Source organism: Amblyomma mixtum, chromosome 3, assembly GCF_055824585.1.
Source record: "Amblyomma mixtum isolate Tamu chromosome 3, ASM5582458v1, whole genome shotgun sequence".
Taxonomy (NCBI): domain Eukaryota; kingdom Metazoa; phylum Arthropoda; class Arachnida; order Ixodida; family Ixodidae; genus Amblyomma; species Amblyomma mixtum.
Window position 1 is genome coordinate 395,119,731 of NC_143014.1, and position 18,767 is coordinate 395,138,497.

The 18,767-nt window shown below is 46.9% G+C and overlaps 1 protein-coding gene and 1 long non-coding RNA gene across 2 annotated transcripts in view; both read right to left on the minus strand.

Annotated features, from left to right (window-relative positions):
• Positions 1-981: 981 nt before the first annotated feature.
• LOC149357248 (uncharacterized) overlaps positions 982-18,767 on the minus strand; it is a 36,322-nt gene continuing 18,536 nt past the window's right edge. The window contains exons 3-4 of the mRNA XM_089576549.1: positions 18,566-18,703; positions 982-1,088 (exon numbers count right to left, since the gene is read on the minus strand). Coding sequence (XP_089432675.1) covers positions 982-1,088; positions 18,566-18,703 — 245 coding nt within the window. The remainder of the gene's footprint in view (positions 1,089-18,565; positions 18,704-18,767) is intronic.
• Positions 2,090-9,382, minus strand: LOC149357249 (uncharacterized). The gene is made up of 4 exons (XR_016289894.1): positions 9,260-9,382; positions 7,892-7,999; positions 4,530-4,577; positions 2,090-2,259 (listed from the first exon to the last, which is right to left on the minus strand). It is a non-coding gene; the product is annotated as an uncharacterized LOC149357249 (long non-coding RNA).

The following is an 18,767-nucleotide window of genomic DNA, read 5'->3' on the forward strand; positions in this document are numbered from 1 at the left end:
CCTCCTGCAAACACACGTTCCATAACATTATGTAGAGAGTGCCCTTGGCCTGGCGTCCTTTTTTATTGGCATGTTCTTACTTTTACTATGGAGAACCATGGCCTCTCTAGTCCTTAAAGATACTGAAACATAAGCGCACAGATGTATCTTTGTAACGCCACAAAGTACCCTAAACACTCCCAGGAATTTCATCCTGACGACCGTCGGCTATGATTTAAAATTACTATGGAACTGACTGATGAAGAATCTTTTGCACTCCCTTCTAATGTGTTCTTCCCTTTCTTTTGAGACAGGAAAAAAATTGAATCTTCTTTGCGTGTCTGCATTCCAATATTTGGTTTGGTTTTAGCGATTCAGTCTGTGAGCGACGCCGTATCGGAGGGCTCCGGATAAATATTTCGACATTTATAAGGATCCATAGTGACGTAGCTGGGCTCTGAGTTCAAAAAAGAAACAACAATTCAATGCCTTAAAGTTGGAGCGGTTAAACACGAGACTGGTTGACGCTGCGGAGAGTTTATTGGATTGAATACAGTTTTCCTATGCATAGCAGAAAGGATGTCCTCTTTCTCTACACCCTGCACAATGTGCTTCCTACATTCATCGCCATGGGCAGTTTTTTGTGGTTGTTGCTATTGTTTCCTGTATTTCGGTAAGGCGACATCTCACCAAACGTCGTTGCTCAGAGGATATTTGTTGTTCTGCAACAGAATGTGAGGTCACGTCTTTGATCCCAACCGCTGTAGCCAGATTTGGACACGGTCTAAATGCAAAAAAGCTCGTTTGCTAAGGTCTTAACATACGTGACAGAAGAGGAATATATGTGAAACAAAGGAGCTGTTCTTACAGTGAAGAGCGTTTGCGGGTATACACCTACTAATATAACAGTTCAGCCGTTTACTATGATTTACATTCCTGCAGATAATGATGAGCTCAGCCAGTTTCATTCTGAATTGAAGCGTACAGAAGCCACATACCGCACTACACGGACTTGCGAGGCCGCAGAGGGTAGCAAGGGCGCTGGCACTGGAAGTACCGCTCGACGCTCTTCTCTTCTCCGCCTTCCAAGTCCTCCCTGCGTTTGCAGGCTGCGAGAAGTTCCAAGGGTTACTGTCTACGCGATCACAGTGGAAAGCACCTCTTGGCTTAGCTTAGCGTTCTTTCACAGCGGAAAGAAACAATGTGCCTTTAGGTGGAGTTACTTTATCCAACGTGCAGAAAGCAAAATCCGTTCATAGCGTGAGCCAGCCTCTGCCCCTTCCACGGCCAAGGCTCAGGAGGCCACGGCGCGGCGGACCAAAGCTTCCAGGAGAGATTCTCGCATATTGAAGGAACACTGAGGCCAAAGTGATCTCATTTTTGTTCGAAGGGAAAATCCATTCTGTGGCGCTTTCTGGTAACACTGATGTTTGTTTGCGATTAAAATTCGTATTTATTACTGAGAGGATTAAATTTAAATGTGGAACTTTTTTCCTTCCACTCGACTCAAACGAAAAACGTCAAGTCTAAAAGCGACTCCGTGATCCCCGTTCGAAAGTTATGGCGGCCTAGCCTATAGCCTCTGAGATCCACAAGAAGACTGTCTGGTGATCGTGCTACCTCCCTATTGAAAATATTGAGCGTGAATTCTGCGTGCCTATCTTTGCGTGTTTATTGCCACGCAAAATGCGACGATTGAACGAGGTCGCAGAACGCGAGACATATTTCACATTATTTGCGCAAGCTGAGCAAGCTCGCAAACGCGAGACATCTCTCACATTAGTGCGCAAGCCGCGTAAGGCTCGTACAGCAGGAGACATCCTCGCGTAATATGCGCAAGCCGGGTGAGGCTTCCAGAATGTCCGAGAGCCAAGGGTGAGTCCCAGAATGTTCAAGAGCCGAGTCTGGCTCACAGAGCACTAGACAGTGTCTAATGGAGTTACCATCATGATGCCGATAATACCTTGCATGGCTGCAAGGCTCCTACATCACTGCTCAACACGGTACGCTAATGTACTGCATTAAGGCCTCCTCATCTGTCTGTCACTGCCTCATTCAGCATGCATGTTGTGAAATAACAAGCTTTGCAGAAACGGTGCTTCGTGGGATGGTTCTCATGTGTGTAGCATGCTTGCAAAAGGACATAGATAAGGTCACCTTAACTGGCTTTATTAATGCCACATCCCTCATGATGGGTGCCACACAGTGGCTAAACAATTTCTTCAGTTTCTACAAGTCCAGCAGGTTGGCGTCTTGATACAGGTTCTCACTATGCAGCACCTGCAAAAAGGTAGGAGTATATGCAAAAAAATTCAGTTAATCTGTTTTCTGGAAATTCGAGAAAAGGGCACAAGTACTTCTTCCATTAATGAACTAATGATGATTTCGAAAAGTTTCAGGTTTGAAATACAGACACTGGAAAACCCGACTCAAGCACGCAGACTGCTCAGCATCAAACCTGCACAAAATCTAATAACCGTGTCACACAGGCATTTTGAAGGCTTTCAAATGGCTATTAACTCAGTGGCACTTGAATACAGCTAAATGGGCATTTCCAATAGCCACTGAGTCCCTAGAACAGTGTGGACATCTATTAAGATTTTGAAGGCTTTTCAGTGGTAGAAATTTGCACTCAGACATGGAGCACTCGCAACTATACACGAAGGAATAAAAACAAAGCAATTTAATCGCTCAAAGAATACTCAACATGAAATGTACAACTTATTTCACTAAAAAAAAAAAGAAGGCTAGCCACAAAACACTGCAGCAAGCATATTATTACTGTTGCCAATAGCACAAAAACAATGAATACCACCTTTTCAAAACTGTGTGAGCGCTACAACAGCTTCCCAGCAAAATTATCAACTGTGACAGTGGCGCCACAGCAGCTTGGTGCCAGATGATGAAATATCTCTACGGCGATCAAGTATTCTGTGTAGCAGTGGCATAACTCCAGAGTTGAAGTGCAAATCTCGAAGCTCAATCTCCCACCTCAACTGTTATCTTTAAATACATATTTAAATTCATTGGAGCGTGCTGCAGAAGTAGGTGGTCAGATCATTCGAGAGGATACCTGCAAGCTATCTCAGGAGACGAAAGATCTGATGAAGAAACGCCAAAGCATGAGGACGTCTAACTTCAGAGATAGAATAGAACTAGGAGAGCTATCGAAGTTATTTATAAGTGCAAGGTAGCCAACATAAGAAAGTTTAACATGGAGAAAACCTAGCATGCTCTAAAGCATGGAGGTAGCCTAAAATCAGTGAAGAGAAAACTAATCACAGATAAAAACCAGATGTATGCGCTAAAAGACAAAGAGGGCAATGTCATAAGCAATATGGATAAGATAGTTAAAGTAGCCAAAGAGTTCTGCACAAATCTCTACAGTAGTGAATGTAATCAGAACGTTACGGGGAGAGGCAGTAGAGCATAGCAATGGGACATCCCGCCAGTAACGAGGGAGGAAGTAAAGAAAGCCTCAGGAGCAATGCAAAGGGGCAAAGCAGCTGGTGAGGATCAGGTAACAGCAGATTTGTTGAAGGACGGAGGAGAGATTGTGCTAGAGAAACTAGCCACCCTGTACACGCTTGCCTCGTGACCACGAGCGTATCAGGAGCTTGAAGAATGCGAACATTATTTTAATTCATAAGAAAGAAGATGTCAAGGACTTGAAGATTTACAGACCGATCAGCTTACTATCGATTGCCTACAAGGTATTTACTAAGGTAATCACTAATAGAGTCAGGACAACCTTCGAATTCAATCAACCAAATGATCAGGCAGGCTTTCGTAAAAGATACTCAACAAGAGACCACATTCATGCAATCAATCAGGTGATAGAGAAATGGGCAGAATATAACCAACCCCAATATATAGCCTTCATTGACTACCAGACAGCAATTGACTCGGTGGAACCACAGCTGCCATGCAGGCATTGTGGAATCAGGGTGTAGAAGAGTGTTATGTGAAAATATTGGAAGATATTTATAACGACTGCACAGCTACCATAGTTCTCCATAAGGTCAGCAATAAAATTCCTCTATATTCCGAGTTTTCTAACACCACCATCATTTTTTGGCACCGTGACCATATCATACAAGAATGTGAGACCTACTGCATACCTAAAGAAAATATGTGTATAAGCCAAGCATCAGCCGTTGTATGCAATAAGAAGTCTAAGTGAAAAAGATTCGATGTAAATTAGAGAAAGTCTTGCCATTTTTGTACTTCTGCTTCTATGACTGCTTGCTGGATTTTTTTCTTTAGTTGGAAGCATTCTTCCATCCCTGATCTCTATACACTATTCCTCTGCCAAATGACTGAGTAACCCAAATAGCAATTCCTAAGTAGGAAGGGGGCCTTCCACAGTGACCACACAGGGGCCTTCAAGTTCTTGCAGCAATCAAAACATCCGTTTGTAACACTGGCCTTGAATGCACCACTATACTTTTGTGGCAGGCCAAATACTTATACAATTTATGTTTTAAAACCACACAGAAATCCACAACTGCCATTATGAAAACAACCTAGTAATGTAATCATAAGCGTACCTGGCCAGCATGATCAGCATGGAAAGGCGCACAGCTTGTGAGCAGCTCCTAAAATGAAAGCAAATTCACATGATTAATTGCAATTTCCACAGAGACATTCTTGAAAAATCATGTTTTTGCACCACTCAGCCTCAAGCCTGCCTTATTGCTCCTGCAGCAAGGAGGCAAATCTGAGCACAGCTTGGGGTGAGCTGGTGGTATCACATTACGCACCTGACACTACGTGCATCAATCCATTTGTATGATAGAATTTCAGAATGGCGAAAAGACACACACACAGGAAAAAATGGTGGGTGGATGAGATTAAGAAGTTTGTGGGGACACAGTGGCCGCAAGTGGCAAAGGACAGGGTTAATTGGAGAGACATGGGAGAGGCTTTGCCCTGCAGTGGGTGTAGTCAGGCTGCTGCTGCTGCTGCTGCTGATGATGATGATGACAGCCTGAGCACACCTACAAAGTAAAACTGTGATCTCGACCCAGCAGCACTTTACTGTGTTGAAAGAGAACAGGTACAATTGAATTACTGCATTACCTTGTTATTATCATTAAAAAGTACAGGGCTCTAAGGACTTCCTAATTTACATCGAAACGAATGGGTTACAGTGAACTTTCACGGATTACACTAACAGGCACTGAAAATCCAACACAGCTGCCCAAGAGAATATTAGGCAGCCGCGCTAGCCTTCTTTTGCACTATGCTACCTGATACCAGATTAAAATTCCAGAGCAATTTACTCATACTCTAGCACTGGGATACCTTATGTCCCAGACTGATGCAGCTGTCTTACTAAAGGCAGAGAAGCTTTCAGTGTGGGTCATGTGTGCTGTGGCGTGAACACATGCACAGCATCGCCTGCTACCATTCAAGTACTCTGTGTACACAAATGCAGGTGCAATAGAAAACCCACATCACAAATTTGGCTAGTCTGGTCGGCCAAGCATGGGCCAGCTGATAGCACGAAGCAGCAGGTGCGACACATACCATCATCATCAGCCTGACTAGGCCCACTGCAGGGCAAAGGACTCACCCATGTCTCCACATTAACCCTGTCCTTTGCTAGGTGTGGCCACCATATCCCCGCAAACTTCTTAATCTCATCCGCCCATCTAACTTTCTGCCGCCCCCTGCTACGCTTGACTTCTCTTGGAATCCACTCCATTACCCTTAAGGACCAGCGGTTATGTTGTCTTCCCATTACAAGCCCCGCCCAGGCCCTTTTCTTCCTCTTAATTTCAAGTAGCATGTCATTAACCCGCGTTTGTTCCCTCACCCACTCCGCCCCCCTTTGGTCTCTTAATGTTAGACTTATCATTTTTCTTTCCATAGCTCACTTTGCTGTCCTTATCGTTTGGCACGTGTTTTTTTCTTTGTAATAAGGCATAAAGTATTATACACGGATTACCACATGGCATCCTCCTATGACCGCTAAATAATTTATAATCAAATTTCTTTCTCCTGCTGTATTTGTTTCGGTTTCAACAGCTGAATGATGGCTGTGACGTCAAAGCGAGGTTATTGGTCACGTGAGGCATGAAAAACTGCAATACAATTGGTACTTCTGGCTCTTAAGGAATGCTGGCGTCAGCGCTGTAGCGAATTAAAATGATGAAGCAGCGATTATAAGTGCAGTTTTCCCACGCCTCACGTGACCTATAACCTCTCTTTGATGTCATAGCCATAGTCAAATTGTTCACCGAAACAGGATGGCAGAAAAAGTTGATTATAAATTATTTAGCGGTCTCACGCGAATACCAGATGGTGATTCATGCATAGTAGTGTCTTCCGCACCATTATAGAGAAGAAAACATGCCACCAAGATTAGGTGTATATACTCTTTTAAGCTGAACTCTCTTCATTAGCCTCCAAGTTTCTGTCCCAAAAGTAAGAAACATGCAGGCTAAAGAAAAGATTTCAGCTTAAGTACCAAAGTGGCTCTAATCACACGATGAAGCGGAAAAACTCTCGACACTTAAACAGAGAACAAATAGGAATTCCAACAAAATTTTAGATTCTTGTAAGGCTATCAAGCATTTCTGAATATTGTAAACTGCACTTTCACACATACAGTACGCATGTATGCCAAGCTCACATTCAGTAGCTCTGTTTACCGGCAGTAATTATCACGGTCTGAGCTCAGTTACAGATTTAAAACCAGCCAAAAGATGCAACACAGGAAAAGATAAGAAAACAGGTTGGACTATCAACTGAATTTTTTGTAAAGGAAAAGAAGGCTCGCATGAAGATGCGCCACACATGACCCACACCAGGGAAAGGCAGGACAACAAATAACTGTCACTGAAATACAAGCACGTCATCTAAAAGAGAAAATTCTTTCCGTTGAAGATTGACTAATGGCTTCGCTACTCATATAGCCGTTGCCTTGGAGATATGCATCAAATACCTTACAGATTTGTTTACCACTTCTATACACCACTGAAGTGTCACAGAAATCAGGCGTACACTCTGATGGGTCATCTTATGATTTACACTCACGACATTGGCACTGTAGTGCCAGATTAGAAGCTGCCTTCCCCCTAACAAATTAGTGCTCACTCAGGAACACATTAAAGACACCTGCACATATCCCTGAAGTAGTTTCTTGCACAAGCTAGCGGAATGTGATAAACCACTTCCTGCAAGTCCTGAACCTAGTTTTATGGGATACCATACTGCTATCCCGGTTTTAACAGCAGCGCAAAGGCCATCAACACAATGATTGGCGCAAAAATTACATTTAAAAATTTTCCCGCCACTCGATTTGAACTCATGAAGTCTACACAAAGGACTCCATAATAACCGTTCTGAGGTGAATGGCAGTTCAGCCTAGCCTCTGGAATCTGTGCCAAAAAAAAACGGAGTCAGCGCATCGCAATTTACTTCCGAAATCAGCCGGTGCTGATGAAAATTGTATGTTTTGCTTTCTCTGGCTTATAAAGCTCCACTTTCAGAAAAAGTGTCGTCTTTGTGGTTAGGATGCGGAACTTCATCATCGCAGGTCAACTTCAGCTTGCCATCAGTGTCCCTTTAATGCCTCAAAGTTGAACAATAGCTCCATTCATAGAGGAGGGATGTGCATAAATTTCGACCACCAAAGATTCTTTAACATGCACTGACATTGCATAACACACGAGCAAATATGCATTTCGCCTTGTCGAAACGAAGCCACCACAATTCAATCCCGCGTCTTTGGGCTCAGTAGTCGAACACCAATGCAGTAGGCCACAGCAGCAGGTGAAAAACAAAAGAGAGCCCTTAATAGGCAACCTAACTTGCCAAAATCAACATAACGAGGGGTCACACAAGTAGCAGTGGACTAGGAAAATAAAAGCTACTTGTGTCGGAAGATGTCTTCAGTGCTTACCTCAAAAGCCTGCTTGCTTGCTGGGCATCCTAGCACCAAGTGAAAGGCTGGCACAGCCATACTGGACAGCTTGGAAGAGGCATTGCTGGTAAAGCTATGTGGAGATTGCTGCAAGGTAAAAAGACACATTTAACAGCAGCACAGTGCAAAAAATGGACTAGAATCAAGCATGTAAGGCAAAGTGCAAGGCACAAAAAGGATCCGGTCGCAGAATGGAACACAACTGTCTAACCACATTTCGAAGTGGGCCAGGCAACAAGAAATTCATAACCACGGCAGTCATTCACAAGCTAGCCTCAGACGAGACATCACTTGCATATCGATATCCAGCATCGTTTCTACAATACATGCCACCATTCAAAAGAACAGACCACAGCAGAACGATATTTTCAGTAGAAGGCTGGTTTGCTTCAAATTCTGCATGCGTCCCTCAATTTGAAATCTGGCATGATTAGCACTGATTTCACATTCTCACAGGTATGATGAATTAATAGTGCCAATTGCAGAAAAACCACACTTTTTCCTTTAACATCAAATAAGGTATTGGAGAGGTACCTCAGCATATTTAAGTCAAAGTCAGATTTATTTGCGCCATTGGTTATAATCATGAAACAATCAAGTTTATTCTTCGTACATATTAAAGGCTCAATTACCCTTAAATTTCACTGCAACTTCGGGATTTAGGGCAAATGGAGCTAGGGCACCTGTGTGCATTTTGCAGTTGTTTGTACAATTTCAGCTCCGAGCCAAAGTATGAAAAAGCGAATGCCAAAATAGAGGCGGAAAACTTCAGAGCAATTTGTTTTTATCTCACCGTTCTGCTATTCAAGGCTCGACTACACTGGCTCGACTATAAGTACGAACGCAGCTGGATCATATGCAGCTTCGTACCTTAAATACACAATTTATAAAAGTACAAGTGAAATACAAGTGAAAGAGGAGGAAGCTCAATCCTAACGCATACAGCTGAATCGCAGTCTACGTAGTTAAACTGCTCGAGCGCTGTTACTTCAATTACAGCGTAACATGCGGCGAGAATGTAAAGCCCGGGCCGAAGATCTATTGGTGGGCACATATTCCATTCTCGGCGAGAGATGAATGGCAGTACGGCGGCAGTACGGCGCCGATATCGTGCACCCCGCGATCGGATCAGCTGTGCATATTTGCATGGCATACTGACCATGACCGTGTGACCACTGACACTACACGCGCATTCATGCCCGTGTGCCGCCAGCAAACAACCTTTCAGCGCTGCGTGCTGCCGCGATAGGCACTGCGTCTTCGCGTCTCTGTACTAGCTGTGTTGACGTGGCCAGTTGTGCGCAAAGGCTTTGAAATAATGAACAGGTTCGAAGAAAATTAACTTACCCCCAAGATGCGAGATGTCACCCGGGTAGTGGTCTCCCACCAGCTGCTCCGCCATGGAGGAAATGAGCCCCACCGTCAGCATAGCGTTTCCAGTGAAGGCGCGCAAAGGACGACGCGCTATCCTTCGAGCCAGCTGACGCACGCTATAAACACAGGTTTACTCAGCACCTTACCACGTTTTCGTACATCGCACCAGCGAATTTCACTGCTGTCGGCACATCACATATCGGAAGAGCGACACGAGTGACAAATGCTCATGCCAGCGACGGTTCATGCCCTCGGCACCACAAAGGACCACGACAAACGTAGTAACGCTGACCGCCATGCTGTCCCTCCCCAGACGCTGCGTTCGTTGGCTAGCGCTTCGGCCAGTTCCGGCTTCCTTCGGCCCGTTTAGAAAGGCATCGCCTCCAGGCATTCCTCCAGGTCGTCTTTTTCGGGCTCAAGGAGGATATATAGAATTTGCTGGAGTGGAGAGGGCGCGCTCCGACTGAAGCCGCCTGCCGCCATCTTACCAGAGGCAAAAAGCGCGCTTGGCGCCGGCTCGCGCCGCTGTTTTCCGGAGTTGTTTTGCAGATTCCACCTGACTGATTCGACCAAAAACATTCAGTTTGTCTTAGGTGCGTGTCACATGATAAAGCTTGTGCGGAACTCGTTGGCAACTGTAAGCCACCTTATTGACATGGAAGGAAATCCGGCATTGTGGGCATTACAACGTGGCGAAGGGTTGCGGCTTGGAAACAAGCTCACAAAAGGGCACGTCCAATTTGAAAAACAAAAAAAAATGAAAGTACGATATGCAATAGAAGCCCCGAGTGCTTGAGTTGCTGACGCCTTGGACTTCTGCGAACAAGTGCTCAAACTGCCACAGTTGAAGGGTGCCAGTGCAACATCTAAGTTCATTAGGCTTTTTGATCACTTGTTCGACTCTCAAAATCCATTTGCATGATCCCACAAGGCACCTATTCGGAAGGAGAATGAAGGCTGCTGGAAGCTTTTCTTTTCCGAGGCCCGTACCTACATACATGGGCTAAGAGATCCGGCAGGACCTCAGTTATACAGGGACTGAAGAAAACTTGGTTTGTTGGATTTTTGGTGTGCATGACCAGCACATAAAAACTGAAAAAATGGAAAGTTTGTTCAACGATAGCATGTGAACAGTGCATCGCAGCCCTGCATTCGGAGGTGGACTTCTTTCACCGGCGCAAGACGTTGTTAGTCTTTGTGAAGCAGTTGAAAAGGGGCTTCGACGGCTACAGGCAGAATATGATACAATTAAAATGGTGACGATAAGATTGAAACACCTCATCCTTAAAGTCCTGGGAACCTCCGCAGAGAAAAAGTGGTTTGAGAAACTGGAGGACGACATCCTTGACCTTCACCCACTTGACAACCATATTTATAGTTTGTGGAATAAAATCGCTGAAGAATATGTGAAAGTGAAAATACATCACATGACAAAAGAACGAAACCGTGAACGGATCAAAAACAATGTAAGACCCACTTTTGTCGAGGCTGATTATTTTCAATCACCAGTAGGGTATTTGTCATGATGTTTTCGACCAAGTGTAAGATTTTTCCTTAATATCTGCGCAGTTGAGCTGTCCTCTGCACATCTGTTGGCTGCTGGTTGATTGAAAATAAACGTCTAAAACTAGAACCGCGCATGTGGATTCCTTTCGAAATGCGAGCAGCTGCATCAGCAAAGCGAAGGCACGAGCGCGGCTGCACTACGCTTTTCTCCATAAAATTTGTGCATTTAAACTGGCTTTTACATGCCAGTTGGCTGCAAGTTGATGGAAACGAAACGTTTATAACTGGAATCACTCGAATTCGTTGCTCCGCAAATGCAAGCAACTTCATCCGCAGCGCGGAAAAGCACGAGCGACGCAGCGCTAAGCTTTTCTCCTTAATATCTGAGCTGGCAAACTGCCTTCTACATGCCAGTTTGCCGCTGGTTGACGAAAATGGACGTTTACCACTAGAACCACTCGTTTGCGTTGCTTTGTAAACGCGAAAAAGCGCGGCTGCGCTATGCTTTTCCCCTTAATATTTCCGTAGTTAAACTGCCTTCTTCACGCCAGTTGGCTGCTAATTGATGGAAAATAAACGTTTACAACTATAGCCACACGTTTTCGTTGATTTCTGAATTCTATCAACTTCATGAGTAGCGCGAAAAAGTAGAAGCACGGCTGCGCTCCGCTGCTTTTTGCCTCTGCAGGCCGCGTTATGCCTTTCTCCTTAATACTTCTGCAGTTAAACTGCCTTCATCACGACAGTTTGGTGCTGGTTGATGGGAAATAAGCGCTTACAACTAGAACCACTTGTTTTCACTGCTTTCTGAATGAGCGCAACTTCATGAGCAGCGCGAAAAAGCAGAAGCGCGGCCAGGCGCGGCTGCGCGCTACGCTCCTTTTTGCCTCTGGTAAGATGGCCGCCGCCCGTTCGGCGCGGCTTCACCCTTGCCCATAGGCGCGTATAGGCGGCTTCCACTCCAGCAAGTTTTATATATCCTCCTTGTTCGGGCTCTATGCTTTTGGGCAGTGCGATAGCAAAGGACTAAAACCAAATGAAACTTTCGTTACAAAAATAATTAAGTTCTTGTGCACATATTAGCATTAAAAACTTGAGAAATTTGTGACGCATGGACGCATTAATATGCGTGTCGGTACATTCGTGCGTGCGTGCGTGCGTGCGTGAGTGGGCATGGTCTAGCGCGTCAAATCCAAAGCCTATCCGACATGCTGCATGGTTTCTGAGGTCACCGCCGTGAGCTTCGCTTGTTTTCTTGTGCTGCTGCTGGGCGGTCTTGCGCGCCGCTGTTACTGTGCTGGAATCGCAAAAGAAGAAGGATTACCGGTGTGTGCTGCCGGTGGGCGCGCTCTCATCCAAGAGTGGTAGTTAAGCGATCCGTCGGGGCATATGTGTTATGGATGTCTGGTCGACAACGATAATGAGGTCAGCAGTGCGGTGCCGTCGTTTGATGAGTCGAACCTTTCGGCCTATTGCACTGCTAACTTCGTTGCAAAAATGCCTGGCTCATAAGCAGCGACAGTGGCCATTGTTTCTGTGGTGTGTTTCGATTACAAGACGGCGCCCTTCTACAGTGTGGCTTCCTTGGAAACTTAGTCGGCGGTGTGCCTGCAACGCCTGTCGCTGTCAGCTCAAACTGCCCGCCTGCGAGCGCTGCCTTCTTTTGCGATGTGAACGGTGACGGGACACTTACTGCCTGTGGCCGGAGCTTATAGCAAAAGCGAAGAGTGTTTTCTGTGAAGGTTTGACGAAGTGCGTGTGTCAGTCTGGACCCTTAGCAAGTCATACGAGATGCGACATGCAAAAGTGGTCCACCAGTCGCTTCAGCAGAAAGGAGTGCGGATGTTTTTTACGTTACTTCAATCGAGAACTGCCCATGCAAATATTTCAACTCGTCTCTTGCCTAAACAGCATAGTAAAGAAGCTAAAGCAACAAAACTGCTGTTTCCATGCTGTATATTGATTCCGCACTCGTGCTAGAGGTGGGAAATATGTAGCAGTTATTGGCGGAGTTACAGCCTATGAAGCACGTGCAGCTTCATGTAATTGCAGGTTAGGATATGCGCCTTACATCGTATTGACTTTGTAACCAGACATAGCCATCTGTCAACTAAAAGAAATTTTCTTGCTATAGGATTCTGCAGCATTATGTATGCTTCTGGTCACTGAATACCGGGTGCGTCACCTCTCTTGAAAGCACTCAGATTTGTGTACTTATCAGTATGTTTGAGATGAGAAAATTTTATCAGCTTCTTTTCTTTATTTTATAATTAGCTACACAGCATGTCGCAAAAAAAATGTTTTAAGGAAAAGTATTTCAGTTTAGAGTAGAACAGTTCAACAAAGTTGTTTTGGGCATTCTGGTGACTTCAAGATGGTATCTGATGGTTGCATACAGACGCGCAAGTCAAACCTCAAAGGGCATCAAACTTAACAGTACCGCTGAGCTTATCCTTTCGTGCTTTTTATGTGTGTGTAGATCACCTGGGGAAGTTCAGTATTGGATGTTGGATTTCATAGTTCTGCTACAACTTTTATCTTCCTTTCTACACATGAAACATGACTGAACTTGATTACATTCCCCAAGCAAATACCTGACGCCTTACAAGCGTTCCTTACTGTGCACAGTTGTCCCAGTGCACTATATCCACTCATGTGCAGCACACTGTTGTGTTGCTCTTGGTCTCCGAATGTGACTCTCAGCAATATGATGGAATCATAGTCCATCCAGATGGTCTTTGTGGTAGTGCAAATTTCAAAACAGATTGAAGAAGAATGAAGAGTGTGATACTTCGTCATGCATCATGCAATGCTGGTGCTAATCAGGCAACATGTGTGGTATATATACTTCGCACATTTGAGATTCATTGGATTTGTTCTGGAGCCATACTGGGAATTAATTAATCGATCTGTGATTTGTCACTGAAATTGAGAGAGGGCACTAATTTCTGAACTTTTGACACCAACTGTGAATTCAAAACTGTCTTTTCGTGTAGGCTTACATGGCCTTTTTACGTGTATATAAATTTATGCTAATGACTTTGGAAATTGCTTTGGAAATGGTTTTGGAAATTGCCTCGTAACATTCCTGTTACAGCTCACAATTCGCTTTCTGCACGTCATGTTTGATTGAACCTGATTATATCCCTGTCGTGTCCGGTCGCTGTGTTGAATGCAGCGAAAGACGCACACGGTACTTTAAGACTTCGTTTATTTAAAGCCGATGAGGGTGCGACCAGCGTCGACCGAGGCAGGAGCCGAACTGGCCGCCCGAAGAAAGGGGGGAGCGGAGAAGCGTCCACGGGAGGGAGTGGCTTCCCAGAACAGGAGGAGGGTGCGGGGGCGCACCGTGGGGGGGCATCTGGCGACAGCGTGCGACGAGGGGCGAGTGGTCGTTAGGAGGAGGACGCGGGGGCGCACACACACAAAAGCAATAAGGGGACACAACACTTCCTTCCCCCTTAGAAAGTTGCCTGGTATCGTGCAGGGGGTCGGCGCTCACGCGTGGAGGCGCGCTGGCTTTGTGCGCTCGGGGGAGAAACACTTGTAGGCTGGCTGTTGTTCGCTGTGTCTCCTAGGTCTGTCCTGGGCGAAGTCTCTTCTTCCGGGAAGAGGTGCCAGGCTATGTGGGAAAATGGTGCACGTGTTCTCTCCGCTGGCGGACAGCTCTCAGACGGCGTCGTAAATCTACGCAGCTGGTTGAGATGTCGGCGTGCTACTGTGCCATGTATGTTGACGAGCCAAGAGCGCAGGCCTATGCGTCTGACAATTGTAGCTTCCTCCCAGCGTGGCTTTTTCAGAAACTGTCGGGCGAGGACGCGCTGCCCCTCATTAAGCGTGCCGCAGCGCGGAATTGCTTTTTCTTCCCGGAACGTCTCTGCCTTTGGCTCGGGGAGGATGGCTGTGAGCTGGGTTCGCATTTCACGCTCGAACATCATTTTCGAGGGGGTCTCGCCTGTTGTGCTCTGAACCGTCGTGTGCTGCTTGAAGAGAAAGCGCGCAAGGCGGCGCTGCAGCGAGCCTGTCTGATCTCTTTCAAGGGCGCGTTTTAGCTCGGCTACGTAGCGCTCGGCTTGTCCGTTTGTCGCTGGGTGGTAGGGGGCCGATGTAACTGATGAGATCCCGTTGTCGCGATAAAACTTGAGGATCTCCGCAGACACAAACGGTGTTCCGTTGTCCGACACTACCTTGCGCGGCAGGCCGAACGTTGCAAATAGTGATCGGAGGTTGTCAATGACTGCTGCCGAAGTCGTCTGTCCCATTTGCCTTATCTCAAGCCACTTTGTGTAGGCATCTACGACCACAAGGAAAGTGCAGCCCTCAATTGGTCCTGCAAAATCAATGTGCAGTGTGTGCCATGGTGTGTCTGGCTTTTCCCATTCTGGGACAGGAGCTTTCGGCGGGGCGCTCCGGCTGCTCTGGCAAGGCTTGCATTCTCGCACCACTGTTTCGATGTCGTTGTCAATGCCAGGCCACCACATGTAGCTTCTGGCACACTTTTTCATTGCAACGATGCCCCGATGTCCGGCGTGGATGAGAGACATAGCTTGTGCGCGTAGTTCTCTCGGCATCACAACTCGGGACCCAAATATGATGCAGCCGCGATGGGTGCTCAACTCTGTAGCTCGCCTGCGGTAAGCGTCGAAGTTGTCCCCTTTGAGTTTATGCACGTTGCCTTGTTGAACAGCTGTGTAAACTAGCCGGAGAGCTGCGCACTTCTGCGTAGATGCTGCAACTGTGCCTGCTGTAAGCGGAGGTTCTGGCAGTGCTTCGAACATCAGAACGTCTCCTGGTGGAAATGGTTCGTCAACAGTTGCGTCTAGTGGCAGACGGCTTAGCGCATCGGCGTTTTGATGTTTACTCCCATTGCGGTAGACCAGAGCGTAGTCGTACGCTGAGAGTTTGATGGAATGCTGCGTCGGCTCGATGACACCTTGCTGCTCCAGTTTGTCCAACTCTTTTTCAACTGAATCTCGGAGAGCAAACGGCACCGGCCTGGCCTTCAGAAATTTGGGTTGCGCGTTGTCCAACAACTCCAGTGTGACCGGGGGCCCTTCGTTTCCTGGAATCTCTTCCGAGAATACTCTTTCGTATTTCTCTTGCAGTTGCTCAACCATGTTCTGGCTCGGCGTCTGGTGTATGCCGCATGTCATCACGCCTAGTGGAGAAAACCAGTTTCTCCCTAGAAGGCTTGATCCTGTGCCCTTCACAACAAGCAGAGGTAGCGTATGGGTCTGGCCGTTGTAGTTAACCTGCACGTTGGCAGAGCCCAATAGTGGCAGATTCTGTCCTGACCACGTTCGCAGGTGCGTGTCGTCTTGTTGCAGGGCGGGTGCGTCAGATGGCCATGAAGTTCGGAACGTGTCCTCACTGATCAGAGTACAGGCTGCGCCGGAGTCCACCTCGAACTTAATCAGCTGGTGATGTACGCTTACTTCTGTAAAAATCTTTGGTCGCGTGCCGAGATTCATGGTGTTCAGGTCGTACAACACAGATGGTGTTGCTGATGTTGTTCCATGGAGATCAGATAGCGGCGTATTCTCTGAGGCGTTGACGCTGTGATTAGGCTGGGAAGGTGACTTTATCTTGGCAAGTCTCCGTTTCGTAATGCATGCTCTTTCGATATGCCCTCGCTTGTGGCAAAAATTACACGTGGCTGACTGGAATCGACATCCCTGGGGGTTGTGTTGGTCGTCACACCGCCAGCAGCGTTGTGCCTTTTTGACCGATTTTACAACAACAGAAGGCTTGCGCACCTGGTTGCTTGTCTGGTGTACCGGCTCGGTGTTCCGGCGAATCCCTCTCTGCTGGTGACCGGCGCTCTCCGCTCGAACGGCGATGTCGTAAGCTTTGCTGAATGTGAGGTCCTTCTCAGCGAACAGGCGCTGCTGCAGTGACTCGTCACTCAGTCCGCACACAAATCTGTCGCGTAACATCACGTCCAAGGGAAGCATGGTGGTGTTAGCAGAAGAAGCTGCGTCTCCCTCCTGCCCGGTAGCTGTTGTCGACAGCGTTCCAAAATTGCAGTCGGCAGCGAGCTTCTTGAGCGCGGCTACGTAGGCGCTCACAGTTTCTCCTCCCAGTTGATCTCGTCGTTGGAAGCGAGCCCGGCTGTAGACCTCGGATGGCCTTGGGTCGTAGTGCTTTTGCAGCGCTTTTACGATGTCGTCGTAAGACACTGCCGCTGGTGTGCTTGGCTGAATAAGGGCGCAGACAGTATCGTAGGTCTGCTCCCCGCACAGCGTCAGCAGGTTGGCCCTCTTCAAGGCTGGGTCTGTGATGTTGTTAGCTTCAAAGTAGAACTGAAGGCGTCCAACCCACGATGACCACGATGAGCCGTTGAATTCTGGTATCTGATTGGGAAACCCTCGCGTAGCCATGGCTTGTCAATAGCGTTGCGTAGCGCGGGTCGAATCCACTTTCTCGTCGCCACTGTCGTGTCCGGTCGCTGTGTTGAATGCAGCGAAAGACGCACACGGTACTTTAAGACTTCGTTTATTTAAAGCCGATGAGGGTGCGACCAGCGTCGACCGAGGCAGGAGCCGAACTGGCCGCCCGAAGAAAGGGGGGAGCGGAGAAGCGTCCACGGGAGGGAGTGGCTTCCCAGAACAGGAGGAGGGTGCGGGGGCGCACCGTGGGGGGGCATCTGGCGACAGCGTGCGACGAGGGGCGAGTGGTCGTTAGGAGGAGGATTGAGTGGTCGTTAGGAGGAGGACGCGGGGGCGCACACACACAAAAGCAATAAGGGGACACAACAATCCCCAAGCTTGTTTGTTGCACCTAACAAACACTGTTGCCCTTTCATAGTTATTTCATCGATTGACTCCTTTCGAGTGCAAGCAACAAATGGTTGTGTTGCTTCTGATTTCGAAATATGGCTGTCTGCATGACGGGCAACAACATAAGTGCTCTGGATGGCTTTCATCATGCATCTATAAGATATCTGTAACTTTCAGAATTGGTTAAAGGAAGAACTGAAGGATGCTGTAAGAGTCATTAGCAGCTTGTTATTTACATTATTTTACAATGAACTTGCAATGTTGACAAGTTCTTGCTCAGTGTGCATGTTGTCATGTACAGGTCCCTGCAGTATCGAAGGGAACCATTTTGCACTAAAAGATAATTTTTTGGTTATTTGTTTGCTGAAGTTGAAAATGATTAATGGGTACTTACGCCAAGACGAAAATTATAAAACAGCAAAACGTGAGCTTATTGCTCATTATTGAGAAGTAATCATTAACTGAATGCTCGAACTTTGTTTGCTTTCACCCTAAATGGGCTTTTACAGTCTCGACAAGTTGCTACTAAGCAAGCAAACGCACACATGGCCACACGCAGCCTCACTGAGCTTGCTCAGTATGCACATAAGCACGCAAAGCTTCGGCAAGCCCCTCTCAGCACGCAGATGTCCACGTACAGAGAGTTCTCCACGAGAGTCCACGATTTTTTACACGCAAAGAGTGTGCGTGAACGTCTATCAGCTCACAGTACGCGCATATGTACACACAGGACGCACAGAATGCGTACAGGTAACGCACAATTTCTGCGCATTCGTGTGCAAAATGAACGTGATCGTACAAAAATCACTGTTCTCGTGCAAACTCACGCAGAGTTTTTTCAATAGGGCTGTATTTCGTCCTCTGACCTATTCTAGCTAAAAAAAATCATAGATTGCAGTGAAAGTAGTCTCTGTGCCCTTACAACACGGTACGGTGCTATAGCAACTACGATTCGCCCTCTGTGTCCATTTTCGGTAGGGGAGCATGTGCTCACCAACAATTCGGACGAGGCACCAGTCGCAGCACGTGCACTTGTCGTCGAAAGAAGGCGACTTCATGGCGCACACGCTGTCGTTGAAGGGACCGCACGTCGCCTTGGAGCAGAGGTTCTGTGCACAGAGCAGGTAATTGTCTGAAAAAGAAGAGGGAGTCGCTTCCTCAACAACGGTTCTCGCCTGAGCAACTGCAGCAACGAA